Source organism: Lactuca sativa, chromosome 8 (assembly GCF_002870075.4).
Source record: "Lactuca sativa cultivar Salinas chromosome 8, Lsat_Salinas_v11, whole genome shotgun sequence".
Taxonomy (NCBI): domain Eukaryota; kingdom Viridiplantae; phylum Streptophyta; class Magnoliopsida; order Asterales; family Asteraceae; genus Lactuca; species Lactuca sativa.
Window position 1 is genome coordinate 116,543,658 of NC_056630.2, and position 19,882 is coordinate 116,563,539.

Below are 19,882 nucleotides of genomic sequence, written 5' to 3' on the forward strand. Positions count from 1 at the left end.
TTTTGTTATAGAGGCGTGTATATATATATATATATATATATATATATATATATATATATATATATATATATATATATATATATATATATATATATATATATATATATATATATATATATATATATATATATATATATATATATTGCTAAATAAAACCTTATTCCCCTAATTGTTTTGTTTGAGATAAATGAATCTAACAAATAATCGTAAATCATAATCAATCAAAATTTAATCAAAAGCCCATCACGAGAAGCAACAAAGTTTTATTATTAGATCTCGTCTTATCTCACTCTCCCCGTCTCTCTCACGCAGACTCTTCAAAAGGAGAAGTGAAGCCCAACGCCAAAACCGTAAGCTCACCGCTCTCTCCCATACCCGCCGATCTTCTACCGGTAATTCAATCAACATTTTACACGTTTATAATCACTTTTCAGATTATACATGCCTGTTTTTTTGTATAATCGCGTGTGATTTTGGTGTTGTTTAAAAGAAATTCTAGATCTTTCGATTTTTGCAACGGTTAGGGTTTTGGATTTTGATTACTGTAAGTTGATTGAGTAGTTGAGTGTTTGTTTGATTTCATTTATGTTTATATAAAGTATTATTGAATTAGAACGTTAGGTAATACAATGGGGTACAGACGAATACGATGGTTGTTTTGGATATCTGAGTTCTGATAAGCGTTTGTTGATAATTTGGTGGCATAAGCCTAGATCTTTAGGTTATCGTAGTTGTTAGGAGTAGGTGATCTGAGCGTAAATGTGATAGATGTTGTTTAGTAGTTGAATTCTTCTTGGTTTACATGTATGCGATCTGACGTCTTTTTCTATCGTTTCTGATAATTTTTCAAAATTGCTTTCAGTTGCTTGACATATTGTATTGGTGAATTTGTTTTCATACAGGGGGTTTGCTTGTGGGAAGTTTTGGTGATTTAGTTGATATTTTTTTCTCAGAGAATAGTGATGGGTAAAGGAGCCCAAAACTATGGGAAGAAAGACAACACAGGCAAAGCTTCATCCTCCGATTCAAATAGTTATGCTGCTTGGGCGAATGAAACACGTGAATGTGAAGAGAAATATAAGGTGGATAGAGAATATGGTCTATCAGATGCAGAAGTTGAGAAACGATTAGAGATCCATGGGTTGAATGAACTTGAGAAGCATGAAGGACCATCAGTTTTCCGTCTAATTTTAGATCAGTTCAATGACACACTAGTTAGAATCTTACTCGTTGCTGCTGTGATTTCTTTTGTCCTTGCCTGGTATGATGGTGATGAAGGGGGAGAGATGGAGATCACAGCATTCGTAGAGCCTCTGGTAATATTTTTGATACTAATTCTTAACGCGATTGTTGGTGTTTGGCAAGAAAGTAATGCTGAAAAAGCTTTAGAGGCCCTTAAAGAAATTCAATCAGAACACGCAACTGTCATACGTAATGGCAGAAAAGTTACAGGCTTACCCGCAAAAGAACTTGTTCCAGGTGATATTGTGGAGCTTCGTGTAGGGGATAAAGTCCCTGCTGATATGAGGGTCTTAAATCTAATCAGTTCAACACTTAGAATGGAACAGGGCTCTTTAACTGGAGAAAGTGAAGCTGTTAGTAAAACCACCAAACCTGTTGCTGAAGAGACTGATATCCAAGGGAAGAAGTGCATAGTATTTGCAGGGACAACAGTTGTAAATGGGAATTGTATTTGTTTGGTTACAGAAACAGGGATGAATACTGAATTAGGAAAAGTGCATTCCCAGATCCATGAGGCCTCACAGAGTGAAGAAGACACACCATTGAAGAAGAAGTTGAACGAGTTTGGAGACCAATTAACCATGCTGATTGGGATAATCTGTGTTTTGGTTTGGCTTATAAACGTGAAGTACTTCCTCACATGGGAGTATGTTGATGGTTGGCCAACAAATTTCAAATTTTCATTTGAAAAGTGTACTTATTACTTTGAGATTGCTGTAGCATTAGCAGTTGCTGCTATCCCAGAAGGTTTGCCAGCTGTGATTACTACTTGTTTGGCTCTTGGGACCCGTAAGATGGCCCAGAAGAATGCCCTTGTCAGGAAATTACCAAGTGTTGAGACTCTTGGGTGTACCACAGTGATTTGTTCTGATAAAACTGGCACTCTTACCACCAACCAAATGGCTGTGGCTAAGCTTGTTGCTATGGGTCCTAGAGCAAATGCTGTTAGATCTTTTAATGTGGAAGGCTCCACATATAATCCGTTAGATGGAAAAATACAAGATTGGCCAGCTGGCAAAATGGATGCTAACCTTCAAACAATTGCAAAGATTGCTGCTTTGGCTAATGATGCTAGCATTGAGCGATCTGACAAAGGGTATGTTGCTGGTGGAATGCCTACTGAGGCAGCACTAAAGGTACAGTAAACAGTATCTTTAACAAGTCTTGATCTTTATTCCCATTAAACCCACACTTTTTTTTAATATATATAACCTGTTTCTATTCTTCAGGTTCTTGTTGAGAAAATGGGACTTCCTGCAGGTTTGGATTCTGGTTCATCTAAAAATTACAACGACCTTATGGGTATGTCACAATGGCTTTCTTCTCTTCTTCTTCTTCTTTTTTAATGTTTTTATGGATATGAGCTAATTTGTTCCTATGTAATGTTGTGAAATAAAGGTTGTTCTCACGCATGGAACCAAAACGAGCACAGGATTGCCACTCTTGAGTTTGATCGTGATAGGAAATCTATGGGGGTTATTGTATCCTCAAACTATGGGAAAAAGTCCCTGCTTGTAAAGGTGAAACAATCTCATATGTTTTTTTCTCATTTTAAAGTCTAATGTTTGTCCAAATGGAAAGTATTAACGAAATAGGTGATAAATTTTTGACAGGGTGCAGTTGAGAACTTGTTAGAAAGAAGCTCCTACATCCAGTTGTCAGATGGGTCTGTTGTTGAACTTGACCAGAAGGCAAAATCAGTAATCTTAGACAGCCTTAATGAATTGTCCTCAAGTGCATTACGTGTATTGGGTTTTGCATACAAAGATGACCCTTCAGAGTTTGCAACATATAATGGGGATGAAGAACATGCTGCTCATAAACTTTTACTCAATCCTGCCTCTTATCCTTTAATCGAAAGTAATCTAACCTTTGCTGGCTTAGCAGGACTTCGGGTAAGCAGTGAATACGTGTCCAAATGACCATTTTACCCTTATATTCTAACAAAAAAATCTCCAGGTTAAGTGTTTAACCCATTAAGTCAAAAAGAAACAAGAAAAGAATTTTAAAGTTTTATTTTCCCAGGATCCTCCTCGTAAAGAGGTGAGGCAAGCAATTGAAGACTGCAGAGAAGCTGGGATTCAAGTAATGGTGATAACAGGAGATAACAAGAATACAGCTGAAGCAATTTGTCGTGAGATAGGTGTATTTGGTCCAAATGAGGATATAAGTTCAAAAAGTATAACAGGGAGACAGTTTATGGAACATCATGACCAAAAAGGTCATTTGGCACAGAAAGGAGGACTGCTTTTTTCTAGGGCTGAGCCACGTCACAAGCAAGAGATTGTAAGGCTGCTAAAGGATGCTGGTGAAGTGGTTGCCATGACTGGTGATGGTGTGAATGATGCACCTGCTTTGAAATTGGCTGATATTGGAATTGCAATGGGCATTGCTGGAACTGAGGTATATCTGCTTTGAAATATTATCTATTTGTAGACATAATTTAATGCCAATCTTTTTGGGTTTTTTTTTTTTTTTTTTTCTTCAGGTTGCAAAGGAGGCTGCTGACATGGTTCTGGCTGATGATAATTTTAGCACAATTGTGGCTGCAGTTGGAGAAGGCAGATCCATTTACAACAATATGAAAGCCTTTATCCGGTTAGTTTATCTTAACCAAACACTACAATAGTTGAACGTAGTCTGAAATGAAACTAATTGCATTTTGTCCACTTGTGTCTGACAGGTATATGATTTCTTCAAATATTGGTGAGGTTGCTAGTATCTTTCTAACTGCTGCCATTGGGATTCCAGAAGGTCTGATTCCAGTTCAGCTTCTATGGGTGAATCTGGTTACAGATGGCCCACCTGCAACAGCCTTGGGTTTTAATCCACCAGACAAATACATCATGAAAAAAGCCCCTCGCAGAAGTGATGATTCCTTGATTAGTCCTTGGATTTTATTCCGATATCTCGTAAGTTTTTAAAACCCTAAGCCTGCATTTGATTTTGAAAAATAATGGAATTGTGATATAAAAATCGAATCGGAAGATTATTAAATGCTGTGTAATTTACCATGTCTTTGTTTTTGTAGGTGATTGGACTTTACGTAGGGTTAGCAACCGTGGGCGTCTTCGTCATTTGGTTCACTCACAACTCTTTCCTCGGCATCGACCTCAGCGGAGACAATCACAGCCTAGTCACCTTCTCCCAGCTCAGAAACTGGGACCAGTGTAAATCATGGGAGAATTTTACGGTTTCGCCCTTCAAAGCCGGTGACCAAGTTTTCAATTTCGATTCCAACCCTTGTGACTACTTCCATACCGGAAAAGTCAAAGCCATGACCCTATCCCTTTCCGTATTGGTCGCAATCGAAATGTTTAATTCCCTAAACGCCCTTTCAGAAGACGAGAGCCTGTTGACCATGCCACCATGGGTCAACCCATGGTTACTTCTTGCAATGTCAATCTCATTTGGGCTTCATTTCTTGATTCTATATGTTCCTTTTCTTGCCCAAGTTTTTGGGATTGTGCCTTTAAGTCTGAATGAGTGGCTGTTGGTGTTGGCGGTTGCTTTGCCTGTTATTTTGATCGATGAGGTCCTTAAGTTTGTGGGTAGGTGGACAATTGGGGCACAAACGAGGGCAAAATCGTCTAAGCACAAGGCAGAGTGAGTGATACCACAAGGTTGGTTCAGTCAGTGAAAACAAAACTTGCTGATATTTCTTATAATGCTCGCAATCTTTAAGACCTGGTATTGTGGCATTGATTTATTATACTAGTTTTGATTTCTGATAGAATTAGAAAACTATTTTTCTTTATGTTTTCAGTATTAGTTTTTGAAACAAAACTGGAACATATTAATACCATGTTCTATCATGTCTTCCTTTGTTGCAATCTTTGTGTGTTGCTTCCCTTTTCTTCTTTTTTGCATTGGTTGCAACTTTCAGTGATAGAAAAACTTTCAGTTAGAATATGTAACACTTTATGAAACTTAGAGTTTATGAATTTATATAAAAGTAAAGATCATGACATTCAAATGAAACCATAATAATAAGTTGAAGAGTAAAGGACAAATCGGGCCAAATGCAAGAAATGCTAGCATACTTTTCATTTTTAATTTATTATAGCATTGAAATGTTTATTATCTTTTCTTATAACATTGTACATGTGAATTATTTCTAAGTTGAACGTTGTGCTTTCATATATACTCACTGGCTAGACTGTTGAAGATGCAATATTACAATTTAACTTGTAATAATAATATATTATACGTGTTAGATTATTTTGTATTTTATGAAATATTTCAGAACTTTAAAAGAAAATTACTATTTTTTTTAGTAAATTACACGAATGGTCCCTATGGTTTGGGGTAATTTGTGCGTTTGGTCCCTAACTTGTTTTTTTAACTCGGAAGGTCCCTATTGTTTGTTTTTGTTACACATTTGGTCCCTACTATTTGTTTTTGTTACGCACTTGATCCCTGTTCTACCAAAAAATACTATTATTTAAATAGAGAAAAATATTGAGGTGGGTAAGATAAGATGAGAGGGGTGGAATTTTGGGTGTGTTTATTTAAATAAATAAATAAATCAAGGGAAAAATAGTCATTTTAAGTAAGACAGGGACCAAGCGTGTATCAAAAACAAACAGTAGGGACCTTCCGAGTTAAAAAATTAAGTTAGGGACCAAACGCGCAAATTACCTCAAACCATAGGAACCATTCGTGTAATTTTCTCATTTTTTTTCTTTGTTATAACATCTTGTTTCAGGTTTCTATCATAAGTTCATGCTTTAAATTCATGTTATTTGTGAGGCATCGTGCATTTCAAACTTTTTTTACAGTAAAACGTCATTTCAACAAATTAAACATGTCTTCAAAAATCAACATTTCATGTTTAGATGAGTTAAAACGTGTTTACATAATATATTATTTCATCATACAGGCTTCGACCTCTAGGATAAATACAATGCTAATTTTACATAATATGTTTCACGCAGGCATTAACGTCTGGAATGAATACCATGCTAATTCTATATAGTGCGTCTAATAAACTAAAAGCCCGCCAAAATCAAAATCTGAGCTTATAACTACTCTAAACCAAACTAAGAAGCAAAAAATTGAAGAAAGATAAGAAAATCAAACGCCGTACACATTTCTAATGTGAAAAAGCCCACCCTATTCGAAACTCATTTCTTAATCATAATGTTATTAAATATTTACTAAAATCACCTTATATGAAACCATCATGTCACCCCTTGACTCATCGTTTAGAAAATATCACAAAATAACCATTTAATTAATAAAATAAAAAAAAGGCTCATGAATTCGTTGTTATTTTTTTCTGACTCCTTAACTCACAAATTAAATTTTTTTATGAGCATAACATGTTTTTCACACGTGATATTAGCTAGCGAAAAAATAATTTGTTTTGCAGATATAAAACCGTGAAGTCGATAAATGATTTGTAATGTAAACCAAACTAAATTAAATACAAAGGGTAAATGCATACGCTGATGAAAAATGTTTTAAAAGATAAGAACCTAAAAGCCACGTTCTAATTTTTAGAGTATAAAATAGAGTTTATAGTGGTTCTTCAACCCCACTTTAAATTTTATTGTACATTCTAAAAATAGAATGTGTGAGATGATATAACTTATATTTCAAATTTAGAGTGTGACTATTAATTTCTCTATTTATAAAGGATAAAATAGAATTGGTTGTAACATTAGTATATTCTAAACTCTATATATATTGTAATAACAAAAATGAAGTGGGATTGCTCATGCCCTTCTTTTATATATATATATATATATATATATATATATATATATATATATATATATATATATATATATATATATATATATATATATATATATATATATATATATATATATATAATAATAATAATAATAAATAAAAATTCAAAGATATTTGAATATAGAACCTGAAAGCCAAACACCTTTATACCAAACACATTAAAATTGACTTTATGTATATGTGTAAGGTATTCATTTTACAAATAACTGAAAATACATTTTTCACAACAAAATGAAAATATGAATAACGAGGAACTACACTAAAAAAACGCGAAGAATAAATATTGGTTTTAAGAGTTGGAAATATTGAAAAAGTTTGCAAATTCATAATACTTTTAGTGAAAAAAAAATGTTTGTTTTGTGATATTTTCTGTAGAAAATGATTATGAGATGAGTTTGTTAAAACATCGCAATCAGGGCCAGCCCTAGGGCATGGGCAAACTGGACGACCGCCCCGGGACTCACCAAATGTAAGGTCAAACCTTGAAATATGATGATGTTTGAAATAAATCTTTCAGCATCAGCGCATATCTCAGCATCAACATCAGCATTTCAGCAGCTCAGTGTATTTAGATTTATTCAGTGCATTGTAATAGATTTTGTATTTATCTTGTTTCCATAGTTAGCGTAAATTAGTTAGCTGGCATATCCCTGATTTATAGGGATTGTCTAGAATAGTAGTATATAATCTTTTGTACCAGTTTGTGAAAGGTAACACCTTTCACAAACCCTAATAGCCGCTTTGTGCACACGATAATCTCTTTGTGAGATTATCTTTCTTAGTGAAAGTTTTTCTTTGTGAATCCTTATTTGTTCTTGTTTACTGTCATTGTTTGATAAATTGATTGATCAAAGGTCTTTTCAATTGGTATCAGAGCAGGTTTCTTTTATCAAACAAATGGCTTCATCTTCTTCTTCATCAAACTCATCAAATCATCCTTCCGCTAAAATTCCTCCTTTTGATGAAACAAATTTTGTCATGTGGAAAATAAAGGCTCTATATGCTTTAGAGTCAGTAGATGAAGACATGTTGGACATCGTCGAAAAGGGTCCATACGTCCCGATGTATCAGCCTTTGAAAAACAACGTTCCTGATGGTGCTATGAAGAAAACGCCTAGAGAAAACTGGACGGCAGATGACAAAAGAAAAAATGGTCTAGATGTTCGTGCTCGTGCTGCAATCAGCTACGCTTTGCCATACAATATCTTCGGGCTGGTTCAAAATTGCATCTCAGCAAAAGAAATGATGGATACTCTGATTGTATCTTTTGAAGGCGCTGAAGAAGTCAATGCTACTCAAATAAATGATCTTAACAGAAGGTATGAACATTTTTTTTGCAAAGTAAGGTGAAACTTTGACTCAAACCTTTAACAGGTTCAATACTCTTGTTAATGATCTGCGGAGATTAGATCAGTTGAAGCATAGAACTGTTCTAATGCAGAAGTTTTTGGATTCTCTGGGTGCAGGTTGGGAGAACCATGTTGATGTGCTGAAAAATAGTGAGAAGATCAACACTATGGACTTACAAAGTCTCTATGGAAACCTTCGATACTATGAGGAATCCAAGCTTCAGAGAAAGGAGTTGATGAAGGATTCTCAGCGTGAATCATCTGTAGCTTTGTTCTCAAACAAAAAGCTGGTGTCAGATTCAGACACTGACAGCCATTCATACACTGATTCCTCTAAAACCTACACTGATGATCTTGAAAAGGTAGTGGCTAGTGCAGCTTTGATTGTAAAGACTTTTGAGAAATCAGGCCGAAACTTCTCAAAGTTTCAGAAGAAGATGGGTGGAAAGTTTTCAAAAAGATCAGAAGCTGATAAAAAGCATGGTACTGATAAGAAAGGGAAAGCTCAGTGCTTTAACTGTGGAAGCACTGGTCATTTTGCAAAGGAATGTAAACAAAGAACCCAAAGCTCGGATGAATACTGGAAGCAGAAGTACAACAAGCTGATTGAGAAACTGAAAGCAGAGAACTTGGAACATAAAGTTCTTGTTGCTGAAGAAGAAAAATGGAAGACTGATGAGGAGTCATCAGATGATGAAGTCAAGTGTCTGATGGTAAAGATAGAAGACACTGATGTTTCTGAAAAAGGCACAAGTACATTTGATGCTGATATGTCTGATGCAGTTGAAAACTCCAGGAAGCACAACTCTGACTCTCCTTCAATGTATCAGGTCAAAAACTTTGTTTCCTATTCAATGAATGAAAAAATCAGAATGTTTGAGTATTTGGGTGTTATTAATTCTAAGCAGAATCAAACAATAAGGGATTTGCAAAATCAACTTGATCTTCTTAAAACTGAAATATCCATGAAAAATAACATTATTGACTCCACTCAAGAAAATCTTATAATCACTAGTTTGTCAAACTCATCTTTGTCTGCTGAAATTGATAATGTTAAAAATCTTTTGATCAAAGAACAAACTGTGCTTCAAACTTGGGCAAAATCTCACAAAATTGTTAAGTATATTATTTCTGCTCAAATTCCACATTCATGTGAGAAAATTCTCGGGGGTAATTTTGCAGAAGCTGAAAAGGTTTTTAAATCTCAAGAAAAAAAATCTGAATTTTACTCCATGAATGAGATGAAAAACAGTTTCAAAAACAAGTTTGTCAGTAACTCCTTTATTAATCAGAGTCTAATTGATGAATACTGTGTTACTAACTCTAATGGTGTCACTGAGTGCAATGTTGAAATTACTGGAATTGATCCAACCTCTTACCCTGCACATCTTGTAAGACCAACTCCTCTCCACTGAGAATATTATTGTCTTCCCTATCTCTAATGGAGTGTTTCACGTTGTTCATGAACAACTTAAGGACTTTCCTGATTGCAATGCATTTGTGAATAAGTCCAAATCAGACATTGATGATAGCTCATCATCTATCACTGATCATAATTTGTCTGACACTGAATTCAGTTGTGATTCAATGATAAACAAAAGGACACAAAGCTCTCTTGGTGAATCTTACAAGTCAAAATGTGTAAAGTTCAAAAAATTGCTCACCAAGAAGAACTTTGGTACTAGAGTTTGTTACAGATGTGGTGATACCTCTCATAAGATCAGTGAATGTTCATTTGATAAATTATCTTTAAGAGCTGATAATATTAAAGTTAGAAATGAAAAATGGACTCTTAAGTCAAATTCTTTAAACTGTCTTCCTAAGGAGTGTTATAACCTATTATCAAATAACTTTGTGAATGACCCATCCTCGAATGGGTCAGTATGTTCTAACTAGTTTCTCAACACTGCAGGGTCAGGAGCATCTTTGGTACTTAGATAGTGGTTGCTCAAGACATATGACAGGATCCAAGTCTCTCCTGGAAGACTATGTCAAGAAAACTAGTCCTACAGTTACATACGGAGACAATGGAAAGGGGTTCACTAAAGGATATGGAAATATCAAGTGCAATAACGTAGTTTTTCAAAATGTTTCATATGTAAAGGGTCTCAAACACAATCTCATCTCAATCAGTCAATTGTGTGATGCTGACTATGAAGTTCACTTTACAAAGAAGGAAGGAAGAGTTGTCAACACTGACAAGAACATCGTACTTTCTGCAAGTAGAAAAGATGATATATATGTTCTTGATATGTTCTCATGTGACAAGGCGCTGATGCAATGCTTCTTTACAAAGTCTCAAACCAATCTCAGCTGGATTTGGCACAAAAGGTTTTCTCATCTGAACTTCAAGAATCTATCCAAAATATCCAATCAAGATCTAGTTAGAGGTCTCCCAAAATTCAGCGTTGTTAAAGACAAGATGTGTTCAGCTTGTGAACAAGGAAAACAAACCAAGTCATCTTTCAAACCCAAGTTATGTTCCAGTATATCTGTTCCTCTTCATTTACTCCACATGGACTTGTTCGGACCTATTCTTGTCCGTTCTCTAGGTGGAAACAAGTATACTCTAGTGGTTGTGGATGAGTTCACTCGATTTACATGGGTGGTTTTCCTAAAGAAGAAGAGTCATGCTGCACAAGAAATCATCTCACTGATTCGTAAAAATGAGACACTGACAGGTCTCAAAGTTAAGCAGCTAAGAAGTGATCATGGCACTGAGTTCCGGAATTCAACTCTTGAAGAATTTTGTGATCATAAAGGCATTGGGCAAAACTTCTCAGCTCCTCGTACTCCTCAACAAAATGGAGTTGCTGAACGAAGAAATAGAACACTAATTGAGGCAGGAAGGACCTTAATGATTCATGTTGGTCTTCCTATGTCGTTTTGGGCTGAAGCTGTCAATACAACGTGCTTTACTCAGAATCGATCTCTAATTCACAGGATGCACAAGAAGACACCATATGAAATGTTGAAAGGTCGAATGCCAGATGTATCCTTTTTTCACATGTTCGAATGTATTTGTTATATTCTTAATCAGCGTGACCCAAGATCAAAATTTGAACCTAAGGCTGACAAAGGTATTTTTGTTGGGTACTCATCTATTTCAAAGGTTTTTCATGTTTTTCTTATGAACAGGCAGTGCATTGAAGAATCCATTCATGTGAAGTTTGATGAGGAATCATATACTGATGAAAAAGTCACTCATTCTTCCTCTATTTTTCAAGAGCTTTTCTCTTGCCCATATGATGAAGTTCCTCATGCTGAAGATGAAGCTACTATTTCTGATTCTATCGTTTCAGTTCCAAGTTCCTTGAATCAAGATACTGCAACCAGATCATCAAATAATTTGTTAGGTGCTGATGAAACCCTTGAAGCTGAAGATTCTCCTGCAACTGATAACTCCTCGGTGTCAAATTCATTGGAATCAGCATCAGTTTCTGAACATCGATATCACCATGTTGATCAAATTATTGGGAATATTCATGATGGTGTCCGAACCAGATCTCGTGTATCTAATAATTTTTGCATGTATGTTAATTTCGTTTCAATGATCTTACCTGACAAGATACACTCAGCTCTTCAAAATGCTGACTGGATTAAAGCCATGCAAGAAGAACTGAATGAGTTTGAAAGGCACAAGGTTTGGACTCTTGTTCCAAGACCATCAGGAAAGACCATCACCGGAACTCGCTGGGTCTATCGCAACAAGGTTGATAAAGATGGAATCATTACTCGCAACAAGGCAAGGCTTGTCGCTCAAGGGTTTACTCAAATTGAATCCATCGACTACGGGGAAACCTTTGCTCCAGTTGCTCGCATTGAAGCAATCAGGTTGTTTCTCGCATACGCATCCTACATGAATTTCATTGTTTATCAGATGGATGTGAAAACAGCATTTCTTCATGGTGTGTTGGAAGAAGAAGTATTCCTTAATCAGCCCCCAGGCTTCGTTGACAAAGATCACCCGGATTATGTGTACCGATTAGACAAAGTTGTTTATGGACTGAAGCAAGCACCCAGGGCTTGGTATGAGACGCTGACAATGTATCTTCTTGAAAATGGATACAGACGAGGAGCAATCAACAATACTCTCTTCATCAAAAACAAAGGCTCATACATGATTCTTGTTCAAATCTATGTCGATGACATCATTTTTGGTTCTCCAAATGAGAAACTAAGCAAGGAATTTGCAGAGATCATGTCTCAAAGGTTCGAAATGAGCATGATGGGGAAGATGACCTTTTTCTTAGGTCTTGAAGCTCAGCAACAAAGATCGGGTATTTCTATCTGCCAAAGTAAATATATTTCTGACCTGCTTGTTAAGTATTCTCTCAGTGACTGTAAACCAGCCTCTACTCCAGTGTCCAAGATTGATAAGATGCACGCTGATCCAACTGGTACTGATGTCAATCACTCTTTGTATCGAGGAATGATTGGATCTCTTTTGTATATCACGGCAAGTCGTCCTGATATCATGTTTGGAACCATTCTCTGTGCTCGATTCCAAGCTAATCCCAAGGAATCTCATCTCATGGCCGTCAAACGTATTTTTCGATACTTGAAAGGGACTCATAACTTAGCACTATGGTATCCTCGCGACTCAGCATTTGAACTTTTTGGATACACTGATTCAGACTATGCAGGATGCAACTTAGACAAAAAGAGTACGTCAGGTGGATGTCATTTCCTTGGAAATCGTCTCATCAGCTGGTCTAGCAAGAAGCAAACATCAGTAGCCATCTCGACTGCAGAAGCTGAGTATGTTGCAGCTGGGAGATGTTGTGCTCAGCTCTTATGGATTCAAAATCAGCTTCTAGACTATGGGATCAAGTTCTCAAAAACTCCCATATATTGTGATAACACCAGTGCCATTCAAATCACACAAAACCCTGTCCATCACTCAAAGACAAAGCATATCGAAATCAGACATCACTTCATCAGAGATAATGTTGAGAAGGGCAAGGTTGTTCTTGAACATGTCAAGACTTCAGAACAATTAGCTGATATCTTCACCAAGGCACTGGATTCTCAAACAACTGCTTACATTATTAGAGAACTTGGAATGATTACTTTGTAATTAATTTTGCTGATTAATTTTTGCTAATGTTTGGTATTGTCTTATAAGCTGATGTACATTGTGCTGATGATGACATGCTGGTGATATTTGCATACCGAGTACTTGGTTTGATCTCCTATCTTTCTCTCTTCTTCAACTCTTCTAAACTAAAGTTGAATGATTCACTGTATTAAACCATACACTGATAACAACTTGAAACTCTTTGCCGATGGTTAGATCAAAAACACCAAGATCTATCACACGCAACTATCTCTTCTCACCAATCTTACACTGATTCCGTGATTCAATGTGACAAAACACACGTTGATGATAATCTAACAATCTTTGCCGATGGTTAGATCAAAACACCAAGATCTATCACACGCAACTATCTCTTCTTACCAATCTTACACTGATTCCGTGATTCAGTGTGACAAAACACACGCTGATGAAAATCTAACAATCTTTTCCGATGGTTAGATCAAAACACCAAGATCTATCACACGCAACTATCTCTTCTTACCAATCTTACACTGATTCCGTGATTCAGTGTGACAAAACACACGCTGATGAGAATTTAACAATCTTTGCCGATGGTTAGACCAAAACACCAAGGTTTATCACACGCAACAATCCTCTCTTTGCCTTCTTCTCATTCAGTATCTAATGATTCAGTAAGATAAACCACTCACTGATAAAGACACGACACTCTGTGCCGATGGTTAGATAATACAACTAGTATCTATCACACGCACCAACCTCCTTGCTAGCCTTAATCAAGCAAGTTCTTTGAATTGACGGAGACCCATCCTCAGCATGTAACTTTTGAGACACTGATCTCAGCGCTTCCGCAAACACTGATTGTCGTTTCATCTTCTGTCCAACGGCTCTTTTTTACCCAACGACTATTTTCTGATTTGACAGGTTGTTACAATACGCAGTTATTTTTGAAGAAGATAATCATTGCCTTTTAAAAGCCCGTTTAGTTCCATATTTAAACTTCTTTCCACCCCTATTTCAAACTTTACTTCCACAATTTAAATTTCCTTCTCTTATATTCAAAACCCTAGAATCCTAAAACTCCTTAATGGCGGCATCTCTATTCACTTTCTCCTCTACTTCACGAAGGGTAATCCCTGCCCTAAACTCTCCTCCTCTTCCAATATACATCAAATCCACCAACGTTGTTTTCAACCCTGATATTCCAGATGTTCATCGAGGTCTTGGACTCGATGATTTCGTTAATTTCTTAGCCTCCTGCCGCCTCCGATACGCCATCAGTGACATTCCATCAGAGTTCTTCCCTGAACAAGTTTGTGAGTTCTACTACACCGCAACAGTCAATGATGAAAACAATGTCATCACCGGGACTATTGGCCGTGGAAGACACTCTGTCTTTATTACCACTGAACTCCTCAGTGTTGCACTCAGGTTACCAATCTTTGAACGCTTCTCTGAACTTCCTCCTATTGAACGTTGCCGACGTCTATTCGATCAACTGGGATATGATCACTCAAAGGCTGGTGCTCAATCAGCTCTTATTATGCGTCAATGTATGACCCCAGGATGGAAATTCTTCACTGGTGCTCTGTGCAAATGTGTGGGTCATAAGTCTCAAAGTGTTGATCAACTGAGCACTTATGAGCAACAAGTCGTCTGCTCACTTCTTCTCAATAAAATACTTGATTATGGGGGTTTATTCTTTGATCAACTTGTTCAACTTCTTCGTGCAAATGTACGCGCTGATCACGTTCCCTTTCCACGCTGGATTGCTCTTGTGCTCGATAAATTCTTTGTTGCAGATTACTTCTCACACCCTGGAAATCCCATCCAATGCCCTCGCATGTCAATTCGAATGTATCAAGATGATCCGTTGGATACTGACATCGGCATCTCTGATAGGATGAGCGAATGGATTGCAAATCCATACACTGTTCCTTCACTCACCGCTGATACTGATGAAGGAGCTGATGGTAACCATGCAGATCATGCCGTTCAAGAGGCTGAACCGCATGATGGTGGTCATTTCTCCCCTCAACTCTCTCATCATACAATCTCTGCCACTGAGAAAGTTCACTCCGCTCAAGAGGAACCACTGATTCAGGGGGAGTAACCATTTCAGGAGGAGCATCCCTCCCAGGGGGGAATCTACCCAAGGGGGACCAACCTTCTCAGGGGATGCAACCACACTCACAAGCAGCTCTAGGTACTTCATTCCTTCAAATTCCGGCCTCAGCATTTAATGAACTTCTGACACTGACTCGGGACATAGTCAGCGTCTTCTACGCATTGAGGCTGATGTTCATCAGCTAAAGAAAGTTCTCTTGCATACTCCTTCCTCTAGCCCCCAAACTGATGATGCTCAAAAAGGGGGAGATACTGATACTGATGATAATGTTGATGATGATGATAATGATACTGATGATAATGCTGATGATGATGATAATGTTGATAATGATGATAATGCTGATGATGATGATAATGTTGATGATGATCCAAAAGAGAGAGACACCGAACATGTTGACAACACCTTTGTTCAGACTGAATCACCAAAGCCGATGCATGAGTCTGACTCTGCGGAGCCTAATAATCCAGCAGCTACTGAAAAGCTTGTTGAAGATAGTGAGCATGATGATGAACAAGATGATGAATGTCAAATACTAGATATGAACTTCATTGATCTCTTTATTCCAGTCCAAGAAGAAGATTCAGATGATCTTGATAATGAATCTCAAAGGCCAGACATGAAATTCGTTGATCCCATTGTTGATTCCATTATTCCGGTCCAAGGAGAAGATTCAGACGTTGCTAGTGAAGATTCTCATCCGCTATCTCGCAAGCGCAAGGCAGCAGATACTGACTTGGCTCCTTCACACGCTGATACTTCTTTGTCTTGCAAGAAACCCAAGTCCATAGTCAGTATATCAAATTTGGCGGTTGAATGGAACATGTCTCCTGATCAAGTTAAACAAATTCTTGATGAATCCAATCAAGGTCAGCTTCTAAAGAACATTGCTCAAGCTGATGAATCACTCATTCAACATAAACTTCAGGCCAAAGGATCTTTTGAAGCTCAGATGCAGAAATTCTTGGAATTTCAGTCCAAATCTCAATCTTCTCAGCCTCCTCCTAGCAGCAGTAAGCCTAAGATTGATAGTGTTCTAGACAGGATTGATCGAAAGAGGTTTGAAGATGTTATTAGACGATGAGTGTGTAGTGATAAAATCATCAAAGTTAAAGCTTCCAAACCACGCAATGAGAAAATTCTTACGTTGCTGATTACTCGTCAAGGTCCACAACATTCATACACTGAAGTTGTCAAGAGGGATGAGCTGATCAAATATGGATATTCTGAATGGATGGAATTACTTGAATTAGCATCCAAGCAAACCTCAACTCACTCCTCTGAACTGACATGTGCTCTTCATCTGCTGATCAAGAAAGTTCAGCATTTGGACCTTGTTCCTAAAGAACGACCACAGCATCAAGGCCAAAGTCATCTGTTCCTAGAATTCGAAGAACCAAAATTCAAGTTGACAGTGAAGATGTGTTGGTTCTGAACTTTGGTGTTGGTGGAATAAACAACTCTCTTCCTATCGGTGTTGACCCAGTTCAACATAAATTTATCTCAGTTCCTGAACACGGGATGTTCTATCTCGACAAAAACAGAAAAATGTGTTTTCAGCGAACTGCTGAGATTCCAAGGGCTCCAACCACTCATCTCGTTGGATTAAGGTAAATGTGCATGAGTCATAAAGATCTCTCCGGAGAGTTTCACATCCTTATTGCTATGGAGCTGCTGAATAGAAGACAGGAGTTGCTGGATAGTCCTTACTGGCCAGTAAAAATAGAAGCTGAAGCTGAGTATGAAGAGTTCTTGTCCAGAGGTGTTCTAATTTAGTTGGTTTTGAACATCATCATATTGGGGGAGATTGTAAGGTCAAACCTTGAAATATGATGATGTTTGAAATAAATCTTTCAGCATCAGCGCATATCTCAGCATCAACATCAACATTTCAGCAGCTCAGTGTATTTAGATTTATTCAGTGCATTGTAACAGATTTTGTATTTATCTTGTTTCCATAGTTAGCGTAAATTAGTTAGCTGGCATATCCCTGATTTATAGGGATTGTCTAGAATAGTAGTATATAATCTTTTGTATCAGTTTGTGAAAGGTAACACCTTTCACAAACCCTAATAGCCGCTTTGTGCACACGATAATCTCTTTGTGAGATTATCTTTCTTAGTGAAAGTTTTTCTTTGTGAATCCTTATTTGTTCTTGTTTACTGTCATTGTTTGATAAATTGATTGATCTAAGGTCTTTTCACTAAAACTAGGGCCCCTTCGAGTTACGATTATTGTGTGTGTGTGTGTGTGTATATATATATATATATATATATATATAGTTTTAGATGATATAAAATATAATATGCAATACATAACAAAAGATTGTTGCAGTTCAGATGGTTGAGACCTTAGACTTTTGATTATTGAGGTATTGAGTTTGAATTTTGCAACATTAGAATTTTTTCATATTTTACTTAACATAGATATTTTGTGTGTCTTTCCAGGAGATGACGTTTCATTTTTCAAGAAGCAAGTAAATGTTGGATTGGGTGTCTAAGTTCATAACTATTTATGGGATGTACTTGACCTGATTAACATGGTCCATTTGGGTTGCATGACATTGCAATACTTAGATAAACTAAATGAGATAAATGACACTTAAAGATTATTAATATATTATAAGTTCTAATATATTCATAATATTATTTAATTAGTATTGAACAAAGAATTAATTTGTAATTAATTAAGTGATCAAAAAGAGACTAATTAAATATACGAGGTTGATTGTGTAAATAATCTATTCTTATATAGTGGGCTAATGATCCATGGTTTGTATGGATTTGGCTAAAACCCATAAGGTGCTCCATGGATAATTCATGGAGGTTACAAACCCATGGATCATGGAATATGAAAAGTCATGACAATTAGGGTTTACATGGTGTAACCCTACTTGTGCCACAACTATATAAAGACCCTTAGTCTAGCAAAATCGGCACTACTTGTACAAGATAGAGGGCTAGTCGATTTTGAGGTGTAAGTGAGCTTCTCTCAAGTCTATTCCAATAGTTGTAGTGTTGTGTGAGACATTTGAGACATCACACTTGAGGTGCTAGGCTCACAAGGTTCTCAAGGAATCCAAACTACAAAAGGTATGTTCTTCTTCTAGCATTTATGTTTAAAAGTTCCCCATGGTATGCTAGATAGGTTAAGAACCTTGGAAAGTCAAACATAGAACCAAGGTTTCTAGGGTTGCATGTACACCTTAGGAGTGTTAGAATGTTCAAAACCTAACAATAAATGTATATTGATGTCTCTTCGTAATACACAACTTAATGGCAATTTTCAAGATTGTTGAAGCATAAATAAGGTTAATTAAGGCATAAATAGGTAAGTGAGAAATCGAAGATGTGCCATCATGTTACTCTGAAATATGTAAGCCTTGTGCACTTGCAAGCAAAACATCTGATTCTTGATTCTTACATACTTGTATTGTGAAATCTCATACATGTGCTCTTGCAAGCAAAAATGTAACTTATGAGTTTTCTTGTGTGTCCTTTTGTGGTTAACATTACTTCTTTAAGCTTTTAGAGTTCAAGACATGTGATTTGATCTTTATTCCTACTCTTAGAATTCATGTTTTTGGTTATTATTTTATACTATATTTTTATAACTACTTCAAAGACTATATTTCTTTTGTCTAGCATTGATCAGTCTTCAAGTTTTTGTAAGACTATTGATTTGCAAGTTTATGTGTGTTCTTTGTTTTATCGTTTTCCTTTAACATCTATTATAGTTAAATTATGTAATGGGGTTTTATTAGCAGCAAAATCAAAAGAGAACTAAATACATAGTATCGCAAGTGTATTTCAATTTTCCAAGGAGAAAAATCAACTATAGAAGACACAATATCATATTGTTTTCCTTATAATACTAGTTTTATAATTGAAATTGTTTAATATAAATTATTATTATAACTAAAATAATAAGAAGTTACCTAACAACTTGTTGGAAGAAAACTTAAAAAAGCTAATCTATAACACACGAATGAAAATAGAAATAACACTCACATGAATGGTAATATAACCGACTAAAATCATAATATCATTTATAAAAAGGGAAATATCGCTAATAAGAATGAATAATCATATGAATTTTTGTAAGTATTTTTGTTTCATTATTTCATACATGAATTTTCATTATATTTTATGATGTTTTAAGGGACTATTTTTTTGTTTTGGCCTCCAGGCCTCAAAACTTATTGGACCGGCCCTGAACCCAATTTGTAAGCAGTGAAGAAAATATTAATAGATAAATATTTTTTTTCCAAAATGTATTTTACTAACAAAATTATATATTTTATTTACAAATTTATGGAGGAGTGGATAAACCACCTGGAAGAAGAGT

The 19,882-nt window shown here is 36.2% G+C and overlaps 1 protein-coding gene across 1 annotated transcript; it reads left to right on the forward strand.

The window, feature by feature from the left end:
* The first annotated feature begins 234 nt into the window (after positions 1–234).
* Positions 235–5,075, forward strand: LOC111909469 (calcium-transporting ATPase 4, endoplasmic reticulum-type). The gene is made up of 9 exons (XM_023905296.3): positions 235–392; positions 903–2,378; positions 2,472–2,544; positions 2,641–2,762; positions 2,856–3,137; positions 3,268–3,645; positions 3,731–3,840; positions 3,926–4,154; positions 4,274–5,075. Exons 2-9 carry the CDS (start codon positions 963–965, stop codon positions 4,850–4,852), a joined length of 3,189 nt encoding a protein of 1,062 aa, XP_023761064.1. The 5' UTR covers positions 235–392; positions 903–962; the 3' UTR covers positions 4,853–5,075.
* Positions 5,076–19,882: the final 14,807 nt, after the last annotated feature.

What these genes read in the sequence shown, in the direction of transcription:
- LOC111909469 (XM_023905296.3), top strand. Translation starts at nt 963, where the DNA reads ATGGGTAAAGGAGCCCAAAACTATGGGAAGAAAGACAACACAGGCAAA. An exon ending in AAATTACAACGACCTTATGG is followed by an intron (nt 2,545 to 2,640) that starts GTATGTCACAAT and finishes TGTGAAATAAAG; the next exon opens with GTTGTTCTCACGCATGGAAC. An exon ending in TGGGCATTGCTGGAACTGAG is followed by an intron (nt 3,646 to 3,730) that starts GTATATCTGCTT and finishes TTTTTTCTTCAG; the next exon opens with GTTGCAAAGGAGGCTGCTGA.